This window comes from Phyllostomus hastatus, unplaced genomic scaffold (assembly GCF_019186645.2).
Source record: "Phyllostomus hastatus isolate PE091 unplaced genomic scaffold, TTU_PhHast_1.1 phas_contig_495, whole genome shotgun sequence".
NCBI classification, from domain to species: domain Eukaryota; kingdom Metazoa; phylum Chordata; class Mammalia; order Chiroptera; family Phyllostomidae; genus Phyllostomus; species Phyllostomus hastatus.
Window position 1 is genome coordinate 3,478,111 of NW_025333895.1, and position 27,703 is coordinate 3,505,813.

Consider the following 27,703-nt stretch of genomic DNA (forward strand, 5'->3'; position numbering starts at 1 on the left):
AGGAGAGCTGCGCGCCGATTGGCTGGGACGCCCGCCGCTCAGGCCCAGGAGCGGACGGTTTCTACTGCGGCTGGGCACCGGCTCTGCTCCAGCGTCGGCCTGCGCTCCAGCTGCGCCCGGCCCGGCCCCGGCCCGGCCCGGCCCGGCCCTGGCCTCCGAGCGAAGACGCCGCTGCCGCCTGGGCCGGTCCCAGGGCCATGAGGAGGCGGCGGCAGCCACTGCGGCCCGCGTCAAGGTGACCGGCCGGGACTGCGGCGGTGTCAGCGGCGGGAGCGGGCGGTGAGAAGAGCGGCCCGCGGGGCGGGGCGGGGCCCTGAGGGCCGGGCTGGAGGGAGCCGCAGGTGCAGGAGGCGGGACCTGGAGGGGCCGCTGGGCCGGGGAGGGGCCTCAGGGCGGGAGGCGGGCCTGGGGGGGTTAGGTCGTCCGGGCTTACGGGCGCGGGGGTCGGACCGGGGGCCTTCGTTGCTCTGGTTTGGTGGGGGGGGCTTTGTACGGAGGGCGGGGGGTGTGGGGGGTGGAGGTGGGGGTGAGGCCGCAGGTCGGGGGGCGGGGCTGGCGGAGGCTGTTGGGTGGGGCCGAGGGCTGCAGGGTCGGGGGGCGGGGCCAGGTGGGACCACAGGTTTGCTAGGTGAGGCCAAAGCGGCTGGAGAGCTTGAGTCTAAGGAAACCACAGGTGCAAGGGGCGGGGCTAGGTAGACCTGCAGGAGCGGGGGGTGGGGCCCGAGTGGTTGCAGGTCCGGAAGCGGGCCCCAGGTGAGGAGCGAGCAGAGGTGAGTGGGCGCGGGCGAAGGGAATGCTACCCTCTCTGCTGTCCAGGGGGCTTGGGTGGAAGCAGGAATTTTGGGCTCTCTGAGGATTCTGGAGGCTTCCAGGGTTGCCACTGGGCCAGAAGGGCCGGCCAGGTCTGCCTGTCTTCTCCTGAGTAAGACTTAGGTCTCAGCTGTCCTGGTTACTAGGCTGGCGGCTTCCCCTGTGTCAGGCTCTAGGACGTACCGTTTTTCACGTCTCGGGGACTTCTCCTGCTGCTGTTGCAAGGGCCGTGCCTAGGCTGGGGAGTGCTTGCTTGGCTTTCATTCAATGATCAGCTGGTGAGAAGCGTGTGTGCTTGAAGAGTAGCTGGTGTGAAACTCGAAGGGTCCTGGCTTGCTGGCTCCTCATACAGACACTGCTGCAAATCCTAACAGCAGCAGTCTCCAAAAGCCCGAAATGGCAGCCTGGTTAGGGGGAAGAGCAGGAATGAGGGTTCAGAGGTATCTGCCTCTGTGTTACCTTGGAGAGTCTTTCTCTCCTTTGCAAAAGAGCATGGTGCTAACTGCCTTGTGTGAGGGGACAGGATGGAACTGTGCTACTGAGCACATCCTTGCGAAGTTAGGAGTCCCCCTTGTCTGCATTGATGGGCAGGTTGGATTCTGGAACTGGGGTGCAAAGAGGAGGAGATTACTAAGAGGTGGGGATTTCTAGACCGTTTTCTGTTTGAGTTTGGGATGAGGCTTGTGGCAGGGAGTCCCCAGAAGACTCATTCCTGTCTCTGATGGTGACTGCTCCTCCCTGTGAGGCTCCTTCCCTGTGGGAAGGAACATGGGGAGAAGGAAAGCAGAGGAACATTTAATTGTTTGCTGACCTTTAGAACTCAACCCCAGTGAGGACTCTGACCTGGAAAATGTGGCTTAGGATTGAGCCGTATGGAATTCCCCTTCTGGTTCAAGTACAAACCCTGAACTTACCACACTAAACAGAGGAGAATGCCAGAACCTCATTAAGTTCCTGCAGGGCAGAGAGGAGAAAGCAAGATGATGGGGCATCCTCCTGGTGAGAAAAGGGTCCCATATACCTACGTGCATGGCCCTTTATCGTGCGGTGCCTTCACTCCCCCGTAGGCCGGTCCGAACTGCAGTTCCTCCTGCGTTGCACAGACAGGAGAGAAGCAGGAGAAGGTTTCTCTTGTTCTGGTCTGCATTTTTCTTCACTTTAGAAGGTATGAGACTTTTGGAGACCAACCACCCTGGTGCTGGCCTCTGTCACTACACCAGTTTTGCGGCGGTGGCCCAGTGGCATCATGGGGATGGTGTCTCAGGTACCCACAGGGTGCGTGAGACCATGTGTGTGTTGTCCCATTCCGTCCCAGTAGGAACTGTGCACATGGCTGTTGGAGACTGCTGCCCTCTGGATGACCCCCACACTCTGCGGGTTACAGGGAAAGCCCAGGCGTGGTGGCAGACAAGGGCTAGAACCTGTGTTGGATAGGGAGGGGATAGGCTTTTTGATCGTTTATCCTTACAGTAACAATATCCAGGGTCGGGAGAGAAACTTCATTAATGGACAATATTGCATCCGAGGCTCTCTGTGACATAGCCCAGTCCACCTTTTTAACTCAATTTCCCTGTTCAGTATGGAGGGAAAAATCTCTGGCTTGGAAGACAGGTCTGCATTTGAAGTGTCATGCACTAGTTTTTTAGTTTCCCACAGCTTTGGTTTCCTTATTTTAAAAACAAAGATGAGTATGTCTGCCTTGAGAGCTCATTATGAAGAACAAATGAGACAAAGTAAGTGAAAGGACCCGATATGTTAAGCACTCAGTATACAGGGTCCGGTAGAAGTAAGCCTGCTTGGGTGCGGTCGGCAGGGTAATGATACGGGTGTGATCATTTATAGTTTTAATTCAAACGCGTCACCTAAAATGTCATGCGGTGTGCTTGAGTGTGCTGTTGATGTGCTACAGAATCACTTGCTTTTGTTTTGTAATAAAAAAAAGAGGCGTTATTTGTGCCGGACCCTGTATATTAGGATCTGTTTCTGCCTCTCCCTGCCTCCTCGCCTTTCAGCGCCACAGAACCGCATGTCGCGGACAAGGAGAGCGGGGCTGGCGACTCTGAGGCTTTCACTCCTCCCGTGACTTTGGTCAGATCCCGTCCCCTCTCCGGGCCTTGGTTCTCTTAGCCGCGTGAGAACGGTGTTAGGCCGCGTGCGCGAGAGCGGTCCTGGCTCTGGCGTTCCGGTTGCCTGCCCTCTGCTCTCTGACGGACAGGGAGGGGGAAGCTGATCACCTGTTCTTCAGTTCTGCTTTCAAAAACGTCTGTCTAGCGCCCTGCCTGGCACACAAACTATTGCAACGTTAGTGAAGTTCGTGAACCTTGACATGGCTCCAAAAGGGGTTTAACAGTCCCCTTTCACCCCAGATTAAGTTCGTCCGATTTACGTTCATAAACATGCATACCTTTTCATGTTTGCAGTCATACGTATGTGAATATTTGGGGAAGGCCTGGCAATAAGAGGTGTCTTTAAATGATGTTTTTGTCTTATTTTTTTAAAAATTAAAAAATGTCACACGTAGATTTTTTAAAAAGCAAGCAGTTCAAAGGGGAACGAATGGTAAAGTACTTCTCTTTCTTGTGGTGAGGTCCAGTTCCCATCCCTCCTCCCTGGAGGCAAGCACTACTACCATTTCTTGTGTATTATGCATTCTTACACAAATAATATTCTATGCATACTCTTGCTCCTTCATTTATTAACTTGATCTATTTTGGAATTGCCCCAACATTGGAACAAGTTCCATTTGGTACACAGAGTTCCTCTTTAATAAATGTTTTTGACTGATATTGTGAGTGTAATTTCTATCCCCGCCGCAAACCCCCCACGATGTTTACTCAGCAGTGGTTAGCAGCCGTTGTTTAGAGGAATTACACGAGGCAGCCCTCCTGCTCCTCTAGGAGAGAAAGGGCTTTGACCCCGGGGAACAGTGGACTAAAGGGCAATCCACGTGTTTGGAATCAAGGCACAGCACAGAGAAAGGAAAAGGGATGTTTTCACTAGTAGCTGACAACTGAGTGTTCATTCTCGTGTGCTTCCGAGTTCAGCTCTGTCACTCACTGCGTGACTTCAGACAGTTTGCTCATCTTTCGGTGCTTCGGCCTCCTGCTCTGCGGGGCGGATGATGACAATGGGGTCTGCCTGTCGGGGTTTGTGCAGGGGACCTGAGACCGCGCAGGCAGAGCGCCCACAGCAATGGCAGGTGTGGTCGATCCTCGAGAAGAGGGAGCTGGCGTGTGATTAATAATCTAAAGTTGACTCTCATTCTGTGTCAGCAGGTATTTACTTAGAGTTGAGGGTGAGCCACAGAGCATCCCCAAAGTCCTTGCCCTCGAGATGCTCACATCCTGTGCAGGGAGACAGGCACACAAGTCACCGACGACAGAACAAGGTGGTGGGCCTGGTGATGGGGGGTGAACAGTGTGGGGCCCACGGGGGCAGGAAACGATGACCTCTCCCTGGGTGATGGGGGAATGGCCTCTCAGCTCCAGTCTCCCCCCCTCTGGGCAAGCTCCCGTCCCCACCTCCGGGCACAAGTGACACTCCCACCCGTGCTCCCTGACCTTCATCGTGCACACACCTTGATGGGAACGTCGCTGCGTGAGTTACCTGGTGCTTGTCTCCTGCCTGCACTGGGAGCCCCCCACTGGCATTGTTGCTGCATCTCCAGGGTGGGCTCTTGGTGGGCGTTGAGCTGGACCTCTGCTCAGACAAGTCATGCCGCCAAATAGAGCAGCCTCCTACCGCTAAGCCATCAGGTCCGTTGGAGAAACCCAGACTGTGGCCTCTATTACTTTATTCCCCACGTGTGTGGGTGCCAGCTCTGAGACAGGCACGCGCTGTGCCATATACCAGCTGTGGACTCTGGGTCTGGCTGGTGTTACTTGTCCCGCTAAGTCTTAGGGATGGGAAGAAGAAAGGAATATTTGCTACAGGATAAGATGGGGAAGCAGAAAAAAGGACACATTCAGAACCGAACTGCTTCGCTTGCCGAATCCCGTCACTCCATTCCTCAGAAGTATGGCGGGCTGCTCACCCTCCCCTTGGGGTGGGGTTGCGGGGGAGCAGGCCCAAGGGAGAGGAGAAGGCGTCTGTGGATTTCAACCAGGGGTCGGGGGGTAGTTGGCTGGGTTGGCCTCAGTGAGGGTCGTCCTGGGGCGTTTCTGGGGCGACTTTGTTGGAGACGAGGTGTCACTTTCTTCATGCAGGCATTCATTCAGCAGCTTTGCTGGGCTCCTGCGTTAGGCCAGACCCTTTGCTGAATGCCAGGCATACGGAGATGAAGGACCTCCACCCTGTCCTCGTGGAGCTGACAGTCAAGCAGGTGGAGGAGTCGCACGCACACAGAAGGCAGTTAGCTGTGATGGAGGACCTCACGTGAAGTGGCCAAGCAGATGCAGACTCTGGAGCTAGGCAGACCTGGGTTCAAATCCCAGCCCTTCCATCCATGGCCTCTGTGACCTCGGGCAAGTGTGCTCCCCGCTGGGTCTCAGTTTATTGACATGAAAAATGGGGACAGCGGTGTTACCTAGCCGGGGGCTGTTGCTGAAGAGTCAGTGAAAAAGTGCCTCGGAGTGTTGAGCACAGGGCCTGACAGGAAGCTGGTGCTTACGGAGGGCTCACTGTCGTTTTAGTTACCCTCTGTGCTGTGGGAACACTGACTGTTGTCTCTGGGTTCCAGGTATAGGGGTAGTGGTGCTATTTGGGTGGTGAAAGTGAAGGCGATGGCTGAGGTACCCAGGAAGCCAGCACTGAAGTCACAAAGGGCCTTAAGGAGCATGGGAAGCATTCCTCAGGGGCTGACCCCGCTGACCCGGGGCTGGGGGTTTGTCTACAGGTGTCCCCACCCCCCTTTTGCACAAGCTCTTCTCAGAGGGGATTCCCAGCACCATCACAAACGATCACCTGCACCCAGCAACTCCGGGACTTCTCCCTGTGGGGGGGCCTGAGTCAGCCTTGTCTCACCTGCCCTTCCGGGGAAGAGCAGAGACGGTGAAGACCCTGAGCCACAGAGCCTTCCCCGGTTTTCCTGCAGAGCTTTCGAGTCCATGGCGTTCTTTGCAGGAGGTTTATCTCCTGAGCATCGGAGAGGCAGGTGGGGCCGCGCCGAAAGCACAGACTCTGCCGTCGGGACGATGTGGGTCCGTGCCCTGACCCCCCGCTCACAAGCCCCGGGGCTTCAGGGGAGTGACTGTCCTCTGTGTCCCCAAGGGTGCAGGAAGTGGGACAGTACTTACCTCCTCATGTTCTCACAAGGCTTCAAAGGGCTCCCGTGGACAGGACCTGGCGTCGTGCTTGCACACCCCGAGCCCCTGGTAAATGTGAACTAGCGTGACGTTCCCTTTTAACCTTCGTCAGAGGGCTTGTGGGATGTCCGGGGAAGCCCACGGCACCGGGGAGGGAGAGGACCGAGTGACCCTGAGGGTGGCCCCCTCTCAGGCCGGTTCAGGGTCTGAAGGCTGCTGTGTCCAGCTCTTCTTTATTTTTTTGTGATTCCACATAAATAATGGGCCTTTAATACTTTGATTTTTAAAAAGATTTTATTTTTTTATATTTTTTAGAGAGAGGAGGAAGTGAGGGAGAAAGGGAGGGAGACAAACATTGATCGGTTGCTTCTCACACGCCCCCTCCTGGGGACCTGGCCCGCCGCCCAGGCCGGCACTCAATCCAGGAGCCACACCAGGCAGGGCAGGTGATGGGTCTTTAATATGAACTGATGCAACATTGTACTCTCCCTCTTTATTGTTTAAATATCTTTATTATGAGGTTTCATTTTAAGTTTAAGACCGTTACTTGAGCACTCAGAAGAAAAATGAAGTGCTTTGCTTCAATAGTCAAAGGTTTCTCTGAAGATCAGCTCGTTGGAGACCAAAGAAAGAATAATGAATGTAATTAAATTCATGTTTATTGGATACAATAATTCTCACTCTTGTATAAGCTTGATAACTAGGTCAAGGGAAATCTGCTTTTGCTGCATTTCTGAGTAATTAAATATGTATGAACAACAAGTTAATAAATTCAGGAGAATTTGCTGTGTCTCTTTTTGTGGCAATCAAGTCTATGACATGGAATTAGGGGATTTCACTGTTTTAAGAGATTTCTTACTTGGTGTCCTTTCGGTGGCTGCGTCTTGTTGTTTTTCCCTCGAGGCTCCCGGGTTCCAGCGCTCGGCCCACTAGTGTTTACAGGTGGTTTCCCCACTCGGCTCTCCCAGCCCCCACCTAGCACGTAATGACACTGTGTGACCAACAGCGGCGTCCTTGGGACCCCCCTGGTGGCCTTTGCAGAGCGAGAGTCTGCATCTGTCTGTCCCTCCAGCCCCGATGATCGGAGTGTGTCGTTCCCTCGGTTTGGAACGCTCCTGCGGCCCCAGTCGGTGTGGCTCGCAGACGGAAAGGTCACTGGTTCGGTCCCTGGTCAGGGCCCGGGCCGGGGCTGCCAGCTCGGTCCCAGGTCAGGGCGCGTGCCGAAGGCAGCCAGGCAGCCAGCCGCTCCATGCCTCTCTGTCCTGCTGAAGTTTCTCCTCCAGTCTTCCTCCGTCCCTTCCCTTCTCTCTGAAACAAAGTGAACAAACAAAAGAAACCCTCTGTGCTTTCTAATTTCTCTTAGAAAAAAAAGGCCAAATTGTTAGCACGGCCTGCAGGGTGTACCTGCTGGTCGTGGCTGTTTCCTCGGGTGCGGTGTGAGGCCGTCCCAGCCGATCGGGGGCTGTGGCCACCCTTCTCTCCCTCGGCTCCTCCGTGCGAGGCGGAGAGCACCCGGCCCCGGCCGGTGCTCTACACGTGTTTGTGGGGCGCACAGGTGAAGCGAGCGCCCAGGGACTGGTTTGAGTCCATAAGACGAGGTTGTTGGCTCTGAGGTCCCTTCATTATAAAATATCCTAACACATTATGAAGTCTCTTGACGTGTGATTTTCAGCCTCACGTTGGTTCTGCGTGGCAGGTGGGGGCAGGCTCGAAGGGTGGAGGAGAGGTGAAGCTCAGAGGGGTCAAGCACGCCACCCCAGGTGTAGCTGCGGGAGAAGCTGAGGCCCCTGGTCCCAGGCTGCCTGAAGGTGTGGTTTCTGACTCACAGAGGGGGAGCCACGGGTGAGGCAGGGAGACTGGGATTTATTGAGAAAAGGTATTTGTAATGATTTCTTGTGGTTTTAGTTAGTTTAATTTCCTGGTCATTGAATCTGAGGAGTCGAGTTCAGTTTGGAGGGATGGGTTTGGGGTTCAGGGTCACCCTGGAGCCCAAGAAACCCTGGGTTTTCTCGCGAGTGGCTCAAGCACCGTGGTCAGCGATGCCGACTGGCCGGCAGCTAAGGTTAGGATTCGTCCTTGCTGGGAGACTCTGACGGCTGGAAGTGACTTGCTGGTCGGTATGTAGCCTTCTCTTGCTGCTTTGAAAAGATGCTGGTTGCTTCCGTCAGCTTGTTTCTCCACCTCCTCTCTGGGCGTACCTGCTCCTGGGCTGTGTTGCAGAGAGCACCGCTGTGGACTTTGTGCTCATCAGATACAGCGCTCGTCCATCCCGAAGGTTAGAGGTCACTGGGTCCACCCTCCCCGCCTCCCAGATGAGCCTGGGGACTTTGCCAGGGTGTTCTACTTGGCGTCCCGATTCCCCGCCCAGCAGAGCCCATTTGACGTTAGCTAGTACCCCCACGGGGTGTCGCGGTTTCTCAGCGACCACCTGCAGCGCACGGAACGTGGCTTATGGACCACGTCTGTGAAGAAGCATTTCCCTCCGACAAGAGCGCCGCTTCCCGGGCCTGTGCTCAGCCTGCACGGTGACTCGCTGGAAGAAGGGGGCGGACCTGACCTGGCGCACAGCTCCGGGGTCCAGGGGTGGCGGCTGGCCGAAGGGAGGCAGTGCCTCTGGTGGTTCGTTAGCAGCACGTGTCAGGGCTGAGAGATTCTTGGAACTCAGTTTTTTATCAGGGCAGCCAGTCTACCCGTGGAGCAGAGAGAGCAGCCCGACGTTATGGAGAGACGGCCGAGTGCGAAGCCAGAGCGCGGGGTGGGGTGTGCCAGTCTGCACCGGCGCCTGCTGTCCCAGCAAACGGGAGTGGCCCCCGTGCGAGCGCATCCTCTCTTCAGCGGGGGAGCCACAGCTCTAAAGTCTGGGATTGCTTCTCGAGGGCTGAGTCGGAGTAAAGAGAGCTGACGATATCGAAGTGTCGTACCAGTAAGCAGAGGCGGCCTTGTTCCTCGTTCCTGCCTTCCACACCTACCCGCCTGCCGGCCCACCCGCCCGTCGGCCTCTCCACCCACCCGCCCAGTGCTCACTGACCGCGGGGCCCCGGCAGAGGAGGAAGATGAGTCTGGCCCTTGCTCTTTTTCAGCCTACAGTCTAGTGGCAAAGTTAAAGTATAAAATAACAACAAGATATGAAGAATCGGTTACAGGTCTGATGACGATGGCTACAAAAGAGGAGTACAAGGTGCTTAGAGACCATGGACAGGATGGTCGTACCTGGCCAGGAGGGTCGGAGACAGCCTTCCAGAGGAGAGATGAGTTGGGGTTAACCTGGTGAAGAGGCGGCGCCCGTATCTGCTGTGGCCCCGGCTGGGGCAGAGGTCTGGTGAGTAAAGGAGTGACAGCCAGCTGGGGTGGCTGGGGCGCGGAGCACGAGGGACAGTCACCGCGTCCCGACCCCATGGTCGGTGGTCGCGGCACCGCTGATCGCCTGACCTGTGCTGGAAATCTGCGGTTCCGCAGCTGCCGACTCTTCTTTCTCAGCTCCCGTCTGTCGCCAGAGCATCGTTGTTGAACCACTACTCGCCGAGGCTTCCAAGATAGCAGTCGGGCTTGTTTTTATTGCTTTAAAGATTGGCTGCCCCCTGTGCTTCTCCAGGGGATGGAGGAACACCTTGATCTCGTCAGCGGTTTCCATTCGTGAAGTCGCCGTCAACCGGGCGTGTAACTGGCTCGACCCCTTGCTCTCAGGAGCCCACGGACCTGACAGATGGGAGTAAATAAATGATGATGGCGCTGTGTCAGGGGTGGGAAGTGCTGGAAACAGAAGCTCGTGGGACCGAGTCCGGAGCCCAGGATGTTCAAGGCAGATTTCCAGTTTCCCGGGCGAAGGGGGCGGGGCAGAGGGAAAGGACTGTGCAGAGATGCCGCAGCGAGAGCGCGCTGTTGTGTCTCAGGCGTGGCGAGCTGTGCGGTGTTGCTGGCGCGTGAGGCTCGTGGTGAGGGGAGGGGGACGAGGTTGGACAGGTGGTCTGGGGTCAAGACGCAGAGGGACACGCAGGCAGTGGGTGTTTGGGGGTTGGGTGCTGTCCTGTGGCGAGAGGGGAGTCGTCCTGGAGTTGCAGGAGGAGAGGAGCACCGTCAGTCACACTCCTGGTGGAGGACGGGCGGTGTGGGAGGAGACCGGCGTTTGGGAGATGGGTGAGGGGCTGCTGCACCTGAACCCGGCCAAGGGGAGGGAGGGGAGCAGGCAGGTTGGAGAGAACCCGAGGCAGAGGCCCCTGTCCTTGGAGAGGTAGCGGATGGGAGGGAGGGCAGGGTCGGCGTGCCTGACTTCCGTGAGGTGAGGCGCTGGCCGGTCACAGGGATAAGGAACGTAAAAGGGACTGGGAGGAGGCTCCTCTGGGTCTGGGGTGCCTGTGGGGACGCTCTCGGCAGCTGGCCAGCCAGTGTGGGCTTCAGAGAGAGGCTGGGGCTAGTGCGGTGGTCCTGGCCCTTTGGGGCGTCAGAGTCCTCTGGGGTGCCTGGGGTGGAGAGGCCGGCCATGGCTGTGTTGAAGAGTTTTCACGGGTGGTTCTGCTGCCCCCACTGGTCTCGAGGAGGACTCGGGCCACCCCTGTACAGCTGGCCCCTTGAGTGGTAGGAGGGATGCTGGGTCACTTGGGGGAACTGAACCCTGGCTGCGCTGCTGGGCAGCCCCGGCTAAAGGGGAGGAACGCTGTGGAACAGCCAGAGAAGGAGGAAGAGGAGGGTCGGTGAGGACAGAGGAAGATGATGGTGTGGAACCCGGTGTGCGGGGGTCCCCTCCAGCTCTCTCCTTGCGGGGCCTCTGTCCCCCACCCCCTGAGGCCGAGCGCTCTGGCGCCCCACAGGGGCGCTCACGCATACTTCCACTGGTGTCAGCCGGCCTCTCGTGAGAGGGGTCATTCCAGTGACCTCTGCTGCTGTGTGTAAAACACTCGGGAGGAGGCGCCAAGCCACGGGTGGCGAACACAAGGCCGGCACGCCGAACCCGGCCCTCCACCTCGTTTTATTCGGCCCGGCACCTTGTTTCTACCCGGCGGCAGCGCCGAGCTCTTGCTTAACTGTGAAGGAGCAGTTCCATGTACATAGTCCTGGAATTACGTCCGGCCCTTGGAAGGCAGCCGCAAGGCTGATGTGGCCCCCGGTGACAATGAGTTTGACACCCCTGCTCTAAAACCCTTCAGGCCCCTTTGGACCTCAAGCAGTCCATCACATTTTCTGCTGGTGATCTGTTGGACTGGAATCCCTGGCTCCTGAAGAAGGAAAACAGGGGCCTCACTTAACATTCTGGGGTTCAGGATGGGCCTACAGCCTTGGTGGGAAGGGTGTATATCCCGATCCTAGGAACGGCAGCTCTCAGAACTGTTGGGGGGGGGTGGTTCTGGGAAGATGATACAGCCATTCAGCCTGGACTCATGCAGCGTGGGGGCCCTGTGACTGGGGGGTGCATCCCTGGCCCCCTAGGTATCCTGGGCTTGGGGAGCAGCGGACAGCCTCTGTGGAATTTCCCGAACACGCAGGTGCGGCCTCACAGCTGGAGACCCACCCAGGGCGGACAGCAGAAGGGAGACCCTGGTCGGCAGCAGTGGGGGTCCCCTGGCGGGTCTGAACGCCCGGCTGAGGTCCGCTCACGGAGCCCAGCGAAGAGCCCTCGATCTGGGAAAGCCGACGGGGGCTGGTCCGAGGTCCAGCATGGGTTTCGTGTCACCCTGAACTCAACTCGGGGGCGTGTGGGACCAAGGCAGAGCCTGTGTTGTCACTGACCCTGGTGCTGAAAGCCACCGACGAGCAGCAGCAAGAAAGGATCGGGGACGGCTCAAGGGAAGTGGCAGTCCTTAATACCAGGGCCACCCCCTCCCCGCTGTGGTAGGAAGAAGCCATTTGCTCCTCAGGAAGGGAAAGGAAAGGAAAGAGGACAGACGTCTGTGGAGTGGAGAAGCCCCAGGGGCTGGGCGGAGGGGAGGGGGCGGGCGTGTGGACCGGAGCATGTGTCCCAGTGCCGAATGGGCAACACCGGCGGGCTCTCGTGGGACAGCGCGCAGGGGAGTGGCTCAGAACAGGGTGCAGACTTAGCCGGGTCCAGCCCTGCCTCTGCCCAGGAACTCACTGCCCTCCTGGCCTGGGAAGAGGCGGCCGGGGCCCCGCATTCTCGGCATACCCAGGACGACGTGTTGGAGAGCCAGAGGCTGTGGAGGCCTGAGTCTCCGGGCAGGTGGTCAGAGGAGTTCGGTGGGACGGGACGAGGGTGTGACGTGCGACAGCATGGTGCTCTCCCTGACTGTGGGAGCTTGGGGAAGTGACCGACCTCTCTGGGCCCCAGTTTTCTCGCTCGTTTCAGTACCCGCCTTAGAGCATCGTTCATTGTAAGGACTCTGCTTGTCACTGTGGGCACGGCGCTCAGCCAAGTGTCACGGAGGCCCGGTTCAGGGAGTGACGGTGCTGACGGCGAGGATGGTGCCGTCGCCTTCCGGGCACCCTTGCAGGTACCTCCCTGGACCGACCCCCACCAGGACAGCAGAGGTGGGAAGTACAGAAGACCTCCGACAGGAACAGACGTTCTGCTGTGGGAACGCCAGCGTGTGGGGGGAAGACCGGGTCTGCTGGTGCGAAGACTGGAAGGCCGAGAGGAAGCGCGGCTACGGGGAAATGAAACGCAGGACACGTTTCGTGGTGGGAAAGGAAGACGTGCCGGGCCCAGGGACGGCGGAGGCAGAGGGGCGGGGGAGTTTGACTGGCCGTGAAGGAAGGAGGCCGGAGGTTTGGAGTCGAAACTGGAGGTGGCGAGGACAACGTAGCACATTAGCCTCCGTCTCGGGTGCTGGCGGATCTTCGGATCTTCGTCACCTCCGCCATCTCCCTGAGTATTTCGGTGGCACCGGGGGAGGTGGCGCCAGAGATTGCTCACGTGGGGCCTGTGGATTAACTCCAAAGTCTGATGTCTGTGACGAAGCTCGTTACCGAGGAGTAACTTGTGTTTTGAATGGACTGGACGAAAATCAGTCAGTCACGACTACTCAGTTCCTGGCTCTCTCCAGGGAGGTCTAAATGTAGTCATAGTGACAATACTGTTTCTCCAAATGTTGGTAAAAATGTAACGCAGCTTTAATGAGATATTCTATAAAACCTGATAAAGTAAGTGATGAGCATCTGGAAAAATAAATTGTTAAAAAAATAAAGTTTTTTTAAAAGCAGTGAAATGGCCTTCATTTTTCCCTATTCCTATTCATTTCAACAAATGTTTGCATTTCCTGCTGTGTGTAAGAACAGTGCTAGATCCTTTGTTGGGGGAAACTAGAAATCGGTACCTGTTGTGAGACAGAGAGGTTCCCGTGTGACCCTTACCGCCATCCTTCAGAGGGGGCCACCCTGCAGGCTGGGTGCGGTGGCAGGAAACTCAGGATGACAAGGAAGTAAGGTAGGGGTCTCTCTCTCTCTCTCTCTCGTGTGCGAGGGGTCCGGAGCAGTCAGCTTGGGGGAGGCGCGGAGCCTACGGGGTCGGAGACCTTCTGTCTCGAGGCGGCTTGGGAATGGTTCAGACACCCGAGCTTACTTCATGGCCTGAAGTGGCTGTCAGAGAAACATGCCTCTCACACCCCCCAACAGGGACCTGGCCCACAACCCAGGCATGTGCCTTGACTGGGACTCGAACCAGTGACCCCTCGGTTTGCAGGACGACACCCAATCCACTGAGCCACACCGGCCAGGGCAGGACCCCGTGTTCTTGGCACAGCCAGTGAGACGTGTTAGAGAGCCAGAGACTGTGGAGGACCGAGTCTCTGAGCAGGGGGTGGGCAGCATTCAGCAGCAAGGGATGAGATGGGGAGAGCAATGGAAGCAAGGCCCCGGGCTGATCGCCAGATGGGGTGGTCACTGCGTGGGTGTGTTGGGGGTCAGTCTTTAGGAAGCCTGGACGGAGGGATTATTGTTAAAGCAAGTCTCACCCCATTGTAGTGGAAGCCCCTCTGGAGCGGGCCCACCTGGGTCCTGCCTGAGCTGAGCCGGAGCCTGAGTCTGAGCCCAGTGCATTAGCCCTGGTGTTGGTGTCACTGCTCCCTCCCTTCCCCTGTCCCTCTCCCAGTGCTGCACAGGTGTTTGCATCTGCCCATCTGCCCGAGCACCTTCTGTGAAGTCATTTTGCACAGTTCTTGAGCCATTTTTTTTTGGCAGCCAATCGGGTGGCTAAGGGTGCTGGTGGGGTGGTTTAAGCATCGTGGGCTTACTCTGACCTGACCCCTTCCTTTCCATGGCAGGCGGGGGGCATAGTTCGTGCATTTTCATTGTGAACACAACGGACTGCGCTGGGTACTCTTCTTGAGAACTGGGGTAACTGAGCCAGTCACTGGGATCAGCACTCCACAGAGGTGGCCTCAGCTCAGGGACTTAGGACATAAAGTGTTTGGACAGGTGCCTGGCATCCGCCCCTCCCCCCCACCACCCAGTGCTGCTGAGCGCTCACTGGGGCTGCTAGTGAATGCTCTCGTGAGGTGAGCACAGTCCCATGCCCCTCTGTGCGGAGGGGACACTGCAGCTTCGAGGCGCTTGCCAGCCGCCTCGTCAGTGGTCGACGGCAGCCCCTGGACTCAGACCCAGAGCTGCTGCACTTTCAAGTCCCGACCCCGAGGGAAGATGAGGTGGGCATGACACCGGTTCAGCAGGGAGGTGCCCAGAGGGAGCAGTGCTGTGACGTGGGGACAGATGCTGCGGCAGGCTAAGTGGAGGGTGCACGGAGGAGGGGCCCTTGACCCACACCTGAAGGTCGGAGGAGAAGAGACAAGGATTCCAGGCAGAGCCCTCGGCGCCTCCCACGTGGCTTCCCCGTATGTAGCCTCAGTCTGCTCCGGGCTGCGGCGAGGAGGCACGCTTTAGTCTGTGCGCGTGCTCAGCTAGTGGGAAGTCGTGCGAGGGCCGGGCTGTGGCTGCTCATCCCGGCCAGACTCCTGGGACCGGGTCCCCCAGGCACTCCTGTTGGGAGAGACCCCTCCCCCCACCACGCACCGAGTGCCTGAAGGCCTGTCACTCTGCTTGATGAATCCCCCAGCCTTCTTGCGGGCACACGTGCACACGACCTTGGTTGTGTCTGTGCCACACAGCTCTGTCTCCTGTCCCTCAGGTGAGCAAGCACGGTCGGCTGTCGGCAGGGCCGCTCCGTTGCAGTTGCACAGAAAAGAATGAAGCATGACTATAAGCCCGTGACTGAAAATCTAAGCTAAATAAAGCCCACCATTGCCTGCCACCCCCACAAATCACACTGCGTGTGTTTGCCCGTTTCCCTGCCAGCCCCCGTCCACAGGGCAGGTGGGTTTTCACACAGGTGTGCGTCTTGCCTCCTGCTTCCTTTTCGCAGTTGGAAACGAGATGGCTCGGTTAGGACGTGGCCACCAGGTGGCGCCACAGCACCGGACATCCCACTCGGACCTCCTCAGCCTGCAATAGCCAGTGGTGAGCCCTCCTTGAAGTGCTTGTCGGTGGAAGTTCACTTCCAGTGTTCTCTTTAAACGCTGTGCTACTCGAAGGTGTTTGCCATGATGATTTTAAAAGAAATCGAACAGAGGTGTACAAAAAGTAGAAAGAGAAAGTGTTTCACAATGATACCTTAAGAGGCCATGTTAAGGAACAGTTGAGTGGATATCCTTACGGACTTCTGTGTGTTCACGTGTGTGCACGTGTGTGCAGAGACAGTTCAAACCCCGCCCAAGTGTCCCTTTCTCAGCAGGGCCTCTCAGACGTCCCCCGCCCCTTCAGAGTGGCAACCCTGTGCCCTCCCCACTCTCCCCGTCCCCCGCTCCCACTGTGCTGTCGTCCCTCTCACCAGCTGACGAGCCATATGTTTGACTGGATGCTTTCTTGTTACTTACTGTCTGTCTGCGGCTTTTTCTTCACTGCTCGGTGCCCAGCGCCTGACCAGTGCCTGACACACGCTGGACTTCCAGTAAACGCGCGTTGCCAGAATGTTAACACGTCCCGAATTTGTGGACGTTTCTCCACCCGTAAACACTGATCCGTCTCATTCTTTCAAACCACTGCCCAGTGTCCCTCGAGGGGGCGGGCTCCGACGGCCTGCCCGGAAACACAGGGACGCGGTCTCCCAGTGCTCTCCTGCCTCCTGTGGGCGGAGTGCAGTCACGGAGCTTCCTGGACGCCCCCGGTGGCCCGCCCTCCTGCGATCTCCGTGCTCCGCAGACCCCGGCTCAGTGCCTCACGCCCAGCGAGTCCGGTGACCCTCACACTGCACGCCGCACACCTGCGAAGGGCGCCGCGCTCAGCTGCTCCTCCTGCAGGTGGCGAGCCTTCCTGCAGGTGGCGAGCCTGGGCCCGGGACCACCCGTCTGCGGGAGCTGAGCCGCAGCTCCTGGAGGGGCTTCTTTCCGCGTTAAGGGGGTGGTGCTGTCATCTGTCACGTGGCGTCACAAACACCCTTCCCCCAGTTTTCTGGTTTTCTGTCTTTTTCATAATGTCTTCACCTAGTCAGGAGTTGTGATTTTTAATATAGTTAAATCTACCAATAGTTTCTTTCCTCCGTTTTCTGGCTTCTATATCACCCTAGAGAAGACTTATTTACCCTAAAATTATAAAAAGAGATTTGTGTTTTTATTAGTATTTTTATGGGGAGTTTTTGTTTAAATGTTTAATCCATCAGAAATTTATTCCGTGCCCTGACTGGTGTGGTTCAGTCGGTTGGGCCTTGTCCCTTACCGGAAGGGTTGTTGGTTCGATTCCCAGTCAGGGCGCATACCTAGGTTGTGGGCCAGGTCCCAGGTTGGGGGTGTGCGAGAGGCAGTGGTAGGTGTTTCTCTGGCACATCGACGTGTCTCCCTCTCTCGTTTTCCCTCCCTGCCCCTGTCTCTAAAGGTAAAGTAAATAAAATCGTTTCTTAAAAAGTTTGACAAACATAAGTTTAAAAAACGGTATTCTTATCTATCATACTGGATAAAATTTTAAATGAATCCCCCCTGAAGTGGATAGTCCGTTGCTTCGTGGACATTTGTTGAGTTTTCCCGCTCTTCGGAGCGCCGTCGCGATCCGCCGTCGGCCCTCACGCGTCCCTGGTCCCGCGCCCTGGACTTGGCTCTGTCCCGCGGGCACGCTCGTCCTCCATGGGGCTTCCTGGGGACCGGGCCGTCTCCTTGCGCTTCTCCCTTGGAAACCCCTTAGCTACCTTCAACTGTTCTTCCAGATGAGGTTTCAACTCAGTTTGTTGAGTTCTGGAGTGAATTCCCTTGGGATTTAGGATGCGCCTACATTTTTTACACGGCCCGCTTGGGGAGAGCGGGCGCCTGTCCAGCATTGTCTCCTTGCTAGGAGAAGTAAAATCTCTCTCCTTTGGTTTTTAAACCTTCTTGTCTCTTAGTAAAACGTCATCATTTGCTTCAAATGATGTTTGTGCATTACTTTTAGAGCTTATTTCCAGATATATTTATTTTTGTTAGTAGGCGCTTGTGCCAATCCATTTCTAGCCATTTAGCATTTGGACAGAGGAAACTGTTGATTTTATGGCTGGGTGTCTAACACTCACAGCTTATCCCTCAAGCCAACTTTATTTGCTGCTTGTAGGAATTTTTAATTTCTGGTTTCTTATTTTTTTTTTTAATTTACTGACTTAGAGAGAGAAAGGGAGTGGGGAGAGAGAGAGAGAAACATTGATTTGTTGTTCCGCTTCGTTATGCATTGTTGTGCACTTAGTCGGTCATTGGTTGGTTCTGGCATGCGCCCTGATGGGGCTTGAACCCTCAGCTGTGTGTGGTGCATGGGGTCAGCACTCTCAGCAACTGGGCGACCCGGCCAGGGCTGCAACCTGTTTCTTGTTCCCCGTGTTCACTATTTCTTTGGTCATTTCCACGAGCATTGAAGAGGGGAAGACAAATGTATGAGCCCTACTTGTGACCTCGAAACCAAAGTTGCCCGCTGACTGATGCGCACGGAATGTGGGCTGGTACCTGAAGACAGTTGAGAACCAGGTGGATGTTTCCTGTAAACTTTGGCTCCAACCTCGTGGGGGGCCCTTTGTTCGTCTCCTGGGCTGGGCCCCGCACCAGACGGTCCACCCCACCCCCCTGCCCTCCTCCGGGTGGGCCTCGCCCACTGCCTCACTCCCTGGAGACAGCTTTCCTCTATTCTGTGTCAGGAGTCAGTGGTGTCTGTCAGGAAGGCCCCCAACGTGGGCGTCCTGTTCTGCCAACCTGCTTCTCCCCTCGAGGTTCCTGAGGTCCCCGACCACAGAAGGAACAGCATCGAAGGAGAATCAGCACGCCTGCATTCTCAGCTGGGCCAGGCTGGGGCCCTGAACTAGGGCTCTCGGGTCAAAGCTGGTTGAAGCAAGTGATGGGCTTACTGCCCCCGGGGCCTCCCACACCCCCGAAGCTTGATCTGCACCTTGGGCCCGTCCCTCCCTCTGGCCCGCAGCAGCGCCCAGGAATGTGCAGGCCGGGGGGACACACTTTGTGTACTTAGGGGTAGACGAGGGAGTTGGAGAAGGTGGAGCCCGTGCAGGGCCCTGTTCCCGTCGGGGGTCTCAAAGCAGCACGTGGGGAGAAGGGAGGGCCCAGAACCGGGTGTGTGACCTTTCGGCTCTCAGCGATGCTTCTGCAGGGTGCGGCCTGGTTAGTGAGCAGGACCCTTACCAGGTAAGTCCCCTGAGCTTGGCAGGGACTCGGAGAGAGGGATGCCCTGCTCCATGGGGGCAACTGCCCCCGGCCCCCATCCTCCGTGCAGCACGGACAGCGCGTGATGGGCCCACACGGCACGGGGGTGAAATCCCTGAGCCTGTGCACCCGGAGCTGCGACTCCGGAATCGGGGCGAGGGCAGGAGACAGGGAGCCCCTGGTTGAGGGCCTGGGTGTGCAGACTGCGTGTGTGCTGGGGGTGGAATGGGGTGTGAGGGTGTGGAATCCCTTTGCACTTTCAAACTTTTTACTTTGAAATAACTGTAGACCTAGAGGAAAGCTGCAGAGGAATTAGGACATTCACGTATCCCCTGCACGCAGCTTACGTGGCACAGCTCACGTAACGTAGTTAGTTATGTGAGTCAACGTAGGAGCCTTTCCGTGGCCTGAACCACGGCCTTTTCCAGGTGTCCCCAGCGTCCTCCTGCTTTTTTCCTGCGCCAGGATTCAGTCCAGGACTCCTTCCTGCGTTCAGTTGTTGAGTCTCGCCCGTCTCCTCCAGCCTGTGACAGTTCCCTGGTCTGTCCAGAGGGCCACGGCACACCCACGTCGAACGAAATGCGTGGTCTGGTCCCGTGCTTCTGTCGCACACGTGTGTTGAGTGAAAGCGTCTCATCCGAGGGACTTCCTCGGGCCCGGGTGTCGTTGTCGGGGCCCGGCTGGCTGGCGCTCCTGTGGAATCGGCCTCTCCTGCCTCCCGGGCCGCCTGCTCCAGGGCGGGTGTGAGCGGCGGCCGCCGTTCTCTCTCCAGGGGCAGGGGAGCTGCTGGCACGGAGGGCGTCGAGCTGCCGGCTGCCTCGAGTGCCCCCCACCCCCCACCGCCACAAGTCCGGGTGTGCTCTGAGGGCGCCCACGGACCGAAGACTGGGCGCGTAAACATGGCTTGCTCTTGTCCAAATTACGTAGCTACTGCTGTGATTATTAAACCACGCAACCATTTAAAAGTGTTGGTGAGTTATCGTAGCTTTTCCTTATCAACTGGTTTTCTTAACAGATGTCACAGAGAGAACCCAGGTCCTGTCAGTGTTGAGAAGGAAGGTCTGTGAAGTGCATTTTCACGTACGTTTGTAACCTGCACGTCTGCTCACACGTGTGCAGATGCGGGTGTGCGCCTAAATGCTGCCCACACCGTGTGGGCTGCGTGAGCCCGGGCGCAGGGACCAGCGGCCGTCGGCGGGGGAGCCTTTCTTTTCTGTTTTGTACCTTTTTCCCGGTTTATGTGATTTTAACGTGCACATGTACTGCTGTTCTGTAGAACACTCAGGAAGCCCTCCTGCCTGAAAAGGGCAGGCACCCTGGGCGGGACTCGAGGTTTCTGAGGACGAGCCGGGCCTCCCTCAGCCCTGCTCCTCCGGCCTTGGTGCTCCGCGGGCGGCCGTGGGGGCTCGGTCGGGCCCGCCACGTGGACCCGCGCACCGCTGCCCGGCTCTGCCAGCCCTCCCTCGGCCCCGTAACCGGGGGCACCTCCCCGGGCCAGGAAGAGGCCCGTCCCGGCCCTTCCCACCCGGCCCGCTCAGCTCCGTGGTTCACCACCCTTTTAGGGCGTCTGCAGACTCTCAGTCTCTGTTCCCAGCCTTCCCCCGGCCTCGGGCTGCTGCTCTCTGTCCCCCGAGGGGGCAGTGGCCTTCGGACGTACCAGCGCCCCCCCACCCCCTCTCCCTCAGTGAGGAGCTGAGCTGTCGGATGTCGCACGTCCGTCCGGCGGGACGGTGTGGCAGGAGTGGGGGAGGGTGCGGGCGAGCACCGCGGTGAACGATGGCGTTGCAGTTCTGGCTGCTCACGGCCAGGCCTGTCTTCGAAAGCCGCCAGACGCCGCTGCTGGCCAGCAAGAGAGGTTTGGCTAGTTTGGGCAGGGTCAGGATGAGGTGGAGGGAGCAGCAGTGCCACCCTGAGCAAGGCCGGCCTTCCGGAGCTGCTGGCAGGTGGTCCAGCCCCAGAGCTGCTGTGGGGGGAGCCTTTTGGCAACAGAGAGCCCAGTCCCGTGTCTGTGTGTGCGTGCACGCACACTCACCGCTCCTGAAGGGGGCCGAAAACCGGAGGAGGGGGTGTGGGCAGAACCCTGTTTGTGTCCTTCCTCTGCGTCTTTGTCGCAGCTCCTGTCTCCGACACAGGACGGCGGAGCAAGCCCCGACCACGTCTGGAGTGCAGCTGCCCCACGGCCAGGGAGCAGGCCCTGGACCGGGCTTGGCCTCCGTTCCCATGCTCGTCTGCACATTTGGAAGAGATCGCTCCCTTGTAACTGAACGTTCCTGGATGTGTGTATTTGCTTTGAAACAGCCTCCATAAGCTTAGGAAAAAGTGGTTATTCTGCCTTCCTCGCAGCAGTCTGTCCCAGACGGCCTCGTGTTATTTCCTTGGTTTCCTGAGCCTGGAACACCGGAGCGGGATCCTGAGTTTGGAAGGAAACCAGCGCTGGGTCTGGGATTTTCCTGCCCCGCCCTCCTCGGGAGCCCACACACACCAGACCAGACTGCCGTGCAGGAGCAGAGACGTGGGACGGGTCGTTCTGTGGTCCTGCCACTGCCGCCACGCGCTTGCGGAGTTACGTCATGAGAACCGTTCTTTCTCCAGCAGGGTTGTGGTTTCCGAGGAGGCGCTGGCCGCCTGAGGGGGCGGGGGTGGGGGTGGGGGGGAGAGAGAGAGAGAGAGAGAGAGAGAGAATGTGTGTGTGTGTGTGTGTGTGTGTGTGGTGAGAGAGGCGGGGGCAGGGTGGGGAGGAGGGAGGGTTTGGGTGTGTGCATACCAGTATGGCCGAACTGAAGAAGCTCTTGGCGTCAGTGCGGGCACGTGGAAACGCACCCCCAAGTTACACTGCGACTCCCCTCTGGGCGCCAGTTTCCTCATTTGTTAAAAGGAAAAAATTAATGTGTATAAAGCCCTAGCCAGAGCCTGAAACAAAGCGCCTACTGACTTGTCGGGGTGACCGTGTTGACCAGGCCGCATGAGAAGTCCCCCAGGCCGGGCCCAGCCCGATGGCACTGCTCAGCTCATGGCTCAGGGCAAGGTCCGCCGGGCTGGGTGGACCGGCGAGTGGGCGGCCAGGGGCCTATGCTGCTGCCGCGACTGCAGCCCTCTGCTAAACAGACCCTGCGCCCGGCTTCTTGGCTGCCTGCCTGCAGGGCCGGTGCTGGTCTAAGGTGGACACAGGGCGGGGCGAAGGGGGAGGGGCAGCCTGCTCCCTTGCTCTCCTGGCCACCGGCCCCTCAGGTGCCTTTTCACACCTCCGCGCTCGCTGCCCTCCCCTGGAAACGCTCCCACTCATCCTTTATAAAAGACCCAGCTCCGTGGCCCTTCCCAGCGCCGTCTCCCCTGACCCTGCCAAGGGGGACCTGTGACTGGTGACGGCATCTGTCCTCACTGGACTCCCTCCCACCCCCTCTGCCCAGCAGGGCCCTGGAGGGCAGGGCCGTCTTCCCAGAGCTGGTCCGCCCTGCCGGGGGTCTCGGGGCCGGGCGCGAGGTGAACGAACGAGTGAACTGCTGATCCGAGTGCGGCTGTTAGGTCAGTGTCCGCCCCGGCACGACAGCCTCAGGCCGCCCTCCTGTCCTTCGCCCTCACAGGCCCCCGTCCATCTGCAGCCCCTCCCAAGCCCACGCCTGTCCCTGCGGGTCATCAGCATCCCCTACCCACTCCTGGCTTCACTGCTCCTTCTTTTTTTTTTTGTCGCTCTGCAACCCGGTTCTCTGCACAGCAGCTGCTGTGGTCTTCCCCTGCTCAGAGCCCTCCGGGGCGCTCCAGATAAGACCCAGGCTGCCCACCGAGGCCTGCAAGGCCCGTCCTGCCCCGGCCCCAGCCCATCTGTCCGCTGCCTCCCACGCTGGAAGCCCCAGCCACGACCATCCGCCTCCTCCCCGCAGCTGCTCAGCCCGTGCGAGTCTCAGGGTCTCTGCAGAGAACGGCGCTTGCTTCGTGGCCGACCCCTGCCTCAGGGTCAGTTCCAGTATCACATCTGCAGAGAGCCCTGCCTTGACCACCCGGCAAACACTGTGTTCCACTCTCTCTCACTTTCCAAGGCACTTCTCGTTGCCCGAGAGGATCTTCTCGGCTCACGAGTGCTCCCCACCCCCGGCCTGGAATGCGGACGCTGTGGGGCTGGCGCCTGCCCAGTGCCTGGGACGGGGCTGCTGACCAGGCGCTTCTGCCGCTGAGTGGGGAAAACATGACATTCAGTTTCGCAGACTTCTAAGTGAGGTAGAGAATTTCTCTCAGTTACTGATACGGACAGTGAATCACAATAATATGAATGGCATCTGGGACTTGGTCACCAGTGAAAGTCACAGATACTTGCGTGTCACGTAACAGCCACGGGCGTCTCCGAACGCCTGTGCGCACAACTGCTCAGAAACCGCGGTGGTCCTCAGGCCGACCGGTGGGTCTTGTTATCTAGCGCGATAACAAATGTGTACATGTCTGTTCCCTTACTCAAAGAAGTACATATATCACTGCATTACACATTGTTTTGAAAGTAATTTAATGACTGTGCTTTAGTATAGCCGGTTTCCTGAGTAATCCTGTGTAATCAGCTCCCTGCGTAACTTTATTTTACGCATTTGAAGACATTTCTGTGAGGAAGGGCCCCGAGGCTCCATCAGGCTGCCCAGGGTCCAAGGCACAGAGCGGTTCGGAACTCCCAGCTGGGACAGCGCCTCCCTGACGTGGGAGCCCTAGGGTGGACGGATGGATGGATGGACGGATGGACAGATGGGCAGATGGATGATGGCACACGCCATCCCCGTTCAGAGGGGCCCCTGCATTTTCCGGGTCACGTTTCTGCTGGCTTGGCATGAATGAACTTGGTGCTTAGGAAATAGTCTTGGTCAAGGTCTTTTGGAAGTCTGACTGACCCTGAAAGAGGCCTCTAATACAGAGGACGGGGAACCAGGCCCAGGGCTCGCCTTGTCTTCGAGACCCGGCCCTCTCTTGGGCCTCTCTCTGAGCAGCTCCCTCTGAGCGACTGTCCTGGCGCCCAGCAGCGTCTGGCCAGCCTCCGCGCCTGAGGGCACGGCGCCTCAGTTTGGTTAACCAGCAGAGGTTGGCATCTCAGGGTCCTGAGGTCCCAGGAGAATGAGGTGGCCACTGGGGTCCAATCAGTCCGGCCTGGGAGGCTTGGTCCCCATCCCCGGGGGCCCCTGTGGGGCTGAGAAAGGGCTCTGAGAGCGGGGCCTGAGCCAGGCTGACTTCCTGGTCGGGAGTCTGGTTCTTGACGAGGAGCTGGGACTTGGCCAGGCCCCAGGGACTGAGGGGGCGTGGGCGGGGTTCCTCTGGGCCCTGGAAAGGACCTTCCACCCTGCTTGCTTCTGTGTTTCCTCAGCATGTGAAATACCGCTCGTCTGAGAGCTGCTGCCCATTAATTAGGCTGATTTTGTCAGTGGCGAGACAGGCAGGCTTCAGGTTGGAAGCGAGCCCTCTGTCTGCCGTGCTAGCCCCGGCTGCCCGGAGGAAGCGTGGTGGGCATGCAGAGAGCGTCCAGAGCACAGCGCCACCTCCCTCTCTCCCATCTGCCTCCAGGCCGCCTTTCCCGGGGACCTTCGGGCTTACCCTGCTCTCCAGGATTGGTTTTCTCGTGGGCACCACGCGCAGGTCCAGCCTGTCCCAGATTAAATTCATCACCTTTCCCTGCGCATCTGCCACAGCACCTCTGTCCCTTGCCATCCTTCTGGTACCGCCAGCGAGAAACCATTCGCCCTCAGCTCGTCCCCCCGGGTCCTCATCCGTTTCTGGTGAATCTCTGTCCTTACTGTCATTCAGCGCCCCCCCCACCCCCCCCGGCGTCACCACTACAACCTTAGCTCAGGGGACCTGCCTCCCCTCATCTGCTGCCCGGGTAGTTGCAGCTGGCTTCCCATGGCCACCCCTGCCTTCTCCTTCCCTCCCCCTGCCCCCCCCCCCGTCTACATCCCCCCTCCCCGCCCCGTCACTTTGCTGCTCACAAGTTGGTGTGGCTGCAGTTCTGTGCGGCGCAGCGATGTGATAAATGCTCTGCTCGCACTGTGTGCACATCGGCGTGAGGGCAGCGGGTCTGGCTGTGGGTGGGCCGGGCACGGCAGCGGGGGAAGGGCGCTTGAGCAGGGTCTCCAACAACCACGGGGTGGTGGGACCGCGTGAGCGAAGGCACCGAAGCGCGAGCTGCTCTCGCTCTCCGCGCCGCAGGTTCCCCGCGCGTGAGGTGGCCGTGGTGGCAGGACCTGTCCCAGGGCTGGCGCACGGGTTTGGGTGGGGGGGGGGAACAGCAGCGTCCGGCCGCCGCCTTCGCCGGCCTGCCTGCCTTCTCACACGAAGGCTGCGACGTCTGGCGCCTGCGGGACAGCTCTGCTGGGCTTGGCTGCGGGTGGCCAGGCAGGAGGCGGGCCCGCTGCTGCCGGGAGTCCCTGTTTTCAGCAAAAGTCAGAAATCCAGAATTCTGTGTGAAACCTTTTAATTTCTAAAAATTGGGGATTAATTAAAAAAATCCCCAAACCTATAGGTGCCCAACAAGCTACACCTGTGGGCCATATTGAGCCTGAAGGCCGCCAGCTTATCCCCTTTCTTCAAAGGTCGCCCGTAGGGTCGTCTGCTCAAGCCTCACCCACCTTTTCCCCGGGGGCGGGGTCTCGGTGCAGGGCTGGTTTTCACGAGCTCCTTTGCCTTGCAGGGCTTCTGCAGACAGGTTATGTCCCCGGCAGAGGCGGCCCTGAAGCTCCCTGTGGCCTGGAGACTATGTACAAGAGGAATGGTCTGATGGCTAGCGTGTTGGTCACCTCCGCCACTCCGCAGGTACGAGACTGCGACACCTGGGCAGGGGCAGGGGCAGGGGCCGGGGCCGGGGGCGGGGCTCTTCTCAGCCCACCCGGGCTCCCGAGGAGTCCCGGGCAGCAAGGCTGGGGGCTCTGTGAATACCACCATTCTTAGCGCGCCCAGGCCCCTGGCCACGCCAGGCGTGAGATTTGGGAGGCAGTCAGTCCGGGGGATCAGTGTGTTTTCTGAAGTTGTTCCCTTCAAAGAAAAACAAATACCCAGTCCAGTCCTAGCAAGTGCCACATTCCAGTTGGGTCGCAAGGAGAGATCAGACCTTTCCCCAGAAAAGCCGCTGCTGCTTGTAAGGCACACATTCCGGAATGAAGTCAGACCGAAGTGACTCCAGCTGGCCCTGTCTTCCTGTTTACCTTGCGCGGTGGGGAACGGCTGTCAGGACCGGCCGGCGGTCTGTGAGCGGCCTGGGCGAGGGCCTTTTCCCGGGGGCTCAGGGGGCTTGCTCTCCGAACTCAGCCGTGGAACAGAGGCATGCAGGGGCAGTGGGTGCCGCCTGGGGCCCCGGGGTGCCACCACGTCCAGGGTGCACCGCCCGGTCCTGTGACAGACAGGCTGGCTGCGCTCGGTGCTCTGAGCTCACAAGGGCCTCACGGTTGAGCTGGGCTTTCGAAGTGAGCTTGTGTGATCAGCTAGACAGTCACAGGAACTAATTTGTTTTGTGTGCACCTTTCAGAAGTCTCCCTATTTCGATCTGTGTTTCTGAAAAGCAGACTGTGGGCGCCTTTTACAATTCCCTGATGGTGCCAATATAGGTTTAAATAAAGTCAGGGCATCATCACCACCTGCCCCCGCCCCCCACCAGCAGTGAGTGTATTTGGGGCAGCTTTTGATTAAACAAGGACCCTTGTGTGAGCGAGGGTTCGAGGCAGACACGATGGGCACTGCAGGCAAGGTGTGAGCCCTGAATCCCAGGGGAGGACTCCGTGGTGGCTGGAGGAATCAGACTTCTGTTTCTACTTACGATGTATGCTCCATTTAGAGCATTCTTCCTTCTCTGCTCTCTGCGTGTGTTTGTACGCGTGCGTGCACGCACACACATACACCAGGACGTGGTGAGTGCTTGATAAGTATCTGCTGAAGGAGGGAGTGAGCGTGTGTCCAGTCGAAGTGCTCGGTGACCTTGGGTGCCTGAAGGACACGTGCGCACACACGTGCACGCACACATGTGCACCCGAGGTTCGTGCTCACTGCACACCAGGCAGTGTCATTTGCCGGCCCACAGGCACTCCCTCACTCAGTCCCCGTGGTGACCCAGTGAGGTGCGGACCATTGCTGTGCCCCCATTTAGAGATGGGGAAACCGAGGCAGGGAGAGCGGGGTGAATTGGCCTCACATCATGTAGCCGGTCAAAGCCAGGCCCCCGTGGCCCGTGGGCAGCGTGCCCCTCACCGTGATGGCACTGCTCCGCCCTGGAGAAAACCTGCACTGTCCCGCGATTCGGCCTGCCCCCTGGAGGGCGGGGGCGGACGTGCGGAGTGACGGCAGGTGCGTGTCTGCTCAGGGCGTGGCTGAGACCACGGGGCGGGAGAGGCCGCCCGTTCCAGGGGTTCCAGGGGCGGTCAGGAGGACTCGGTGCTCCTTTCAAAAGTGTGACACAGCCTCTCCTCAGGGGAGACTGTCTTGCTCCCCGCACCACTCTTAAAATAGCCACAGCCGAGCCCACCCAGGCCCCCGAGCCCTAGGGTCAGCGTCTCCCCACGGGGAGGGCAGAGGATTCTGCCAGTCGCTTTGTGAGCTTCGTTCCCTACCACCCACACAGCAGCCCTGGGAGCAGGTTCCAGTGGGGCCGTTTCACAGACGGCGACTGAGACTCGGAACACGAAGTCGCGCGCCGGAGGTCAGGCAGCAGCTCGCGTGGGGCTGGCCCGTCTGACCTCGGCGCCCTTCGCCGCCGCCACCTCACACGGCTTCTTCGGGTCGTCTAGGGTTTCTGGTCGGGCAGACGCGCTTGTAAGACCCTGGAATGACACAGTCCTGTGAAAACCTACAGCTTTGAGTTTCTGTTTCTCCTTCTGACCGCACGTTTTCAGTTGCTGACTACCGGTTTCCCTCACTGGCCGAAAAACACCCCAGTTTCCAGTAAGATTGCAAAGTTTTTCCAGATAGAGGCATTTTGGAAAGAGTGAAATAAAGAGGAATTACTAAAAGCATATTCTCTGAGTCCCAGTCCAAGATGTTGAGGTTAATGGAAACCACAAAATCCCTCTTCATGGACTGAGACGAATAAAACCATTTATGAATGGG

The 27,703-nt window shown here is 58.5% G+C and overlaps 1 protein-coding gene across 5 annotated transcripts in view; it reads left to right on the plus strand.

Moving 5' to 3' along the window:
- Positions 1-27,703, plus strand: part of RALGPS1 (Ral GEF with PH domain and SH3 binding motif 1) — a 229,697-nt gene continuing 201,994 nt past the window's right edge. For 2 of the 5 annotated variants that reach the window (XM_045846479.1, XM_045846483.1), the window contains exons 1-2: positions 1-235; positions 25,302-25,423. In XM_045846479.1, the coding sequence (XP_045702435.1) occupies positions 25,367-25,423 (57 nt within the window). In that variant the 5' untranslated portion in view covers positions 1-235; positions 25,302-25,366. Of the gene's footprint in view, positions 280-720; positions 771-25,301; positions 25,424-27,703 lie in introns of those variants that run through there. The other 3 variants (XM_045846480.1, XM_045846484.1, XM_045846481.1) reach the window with 3 other exon arrangements.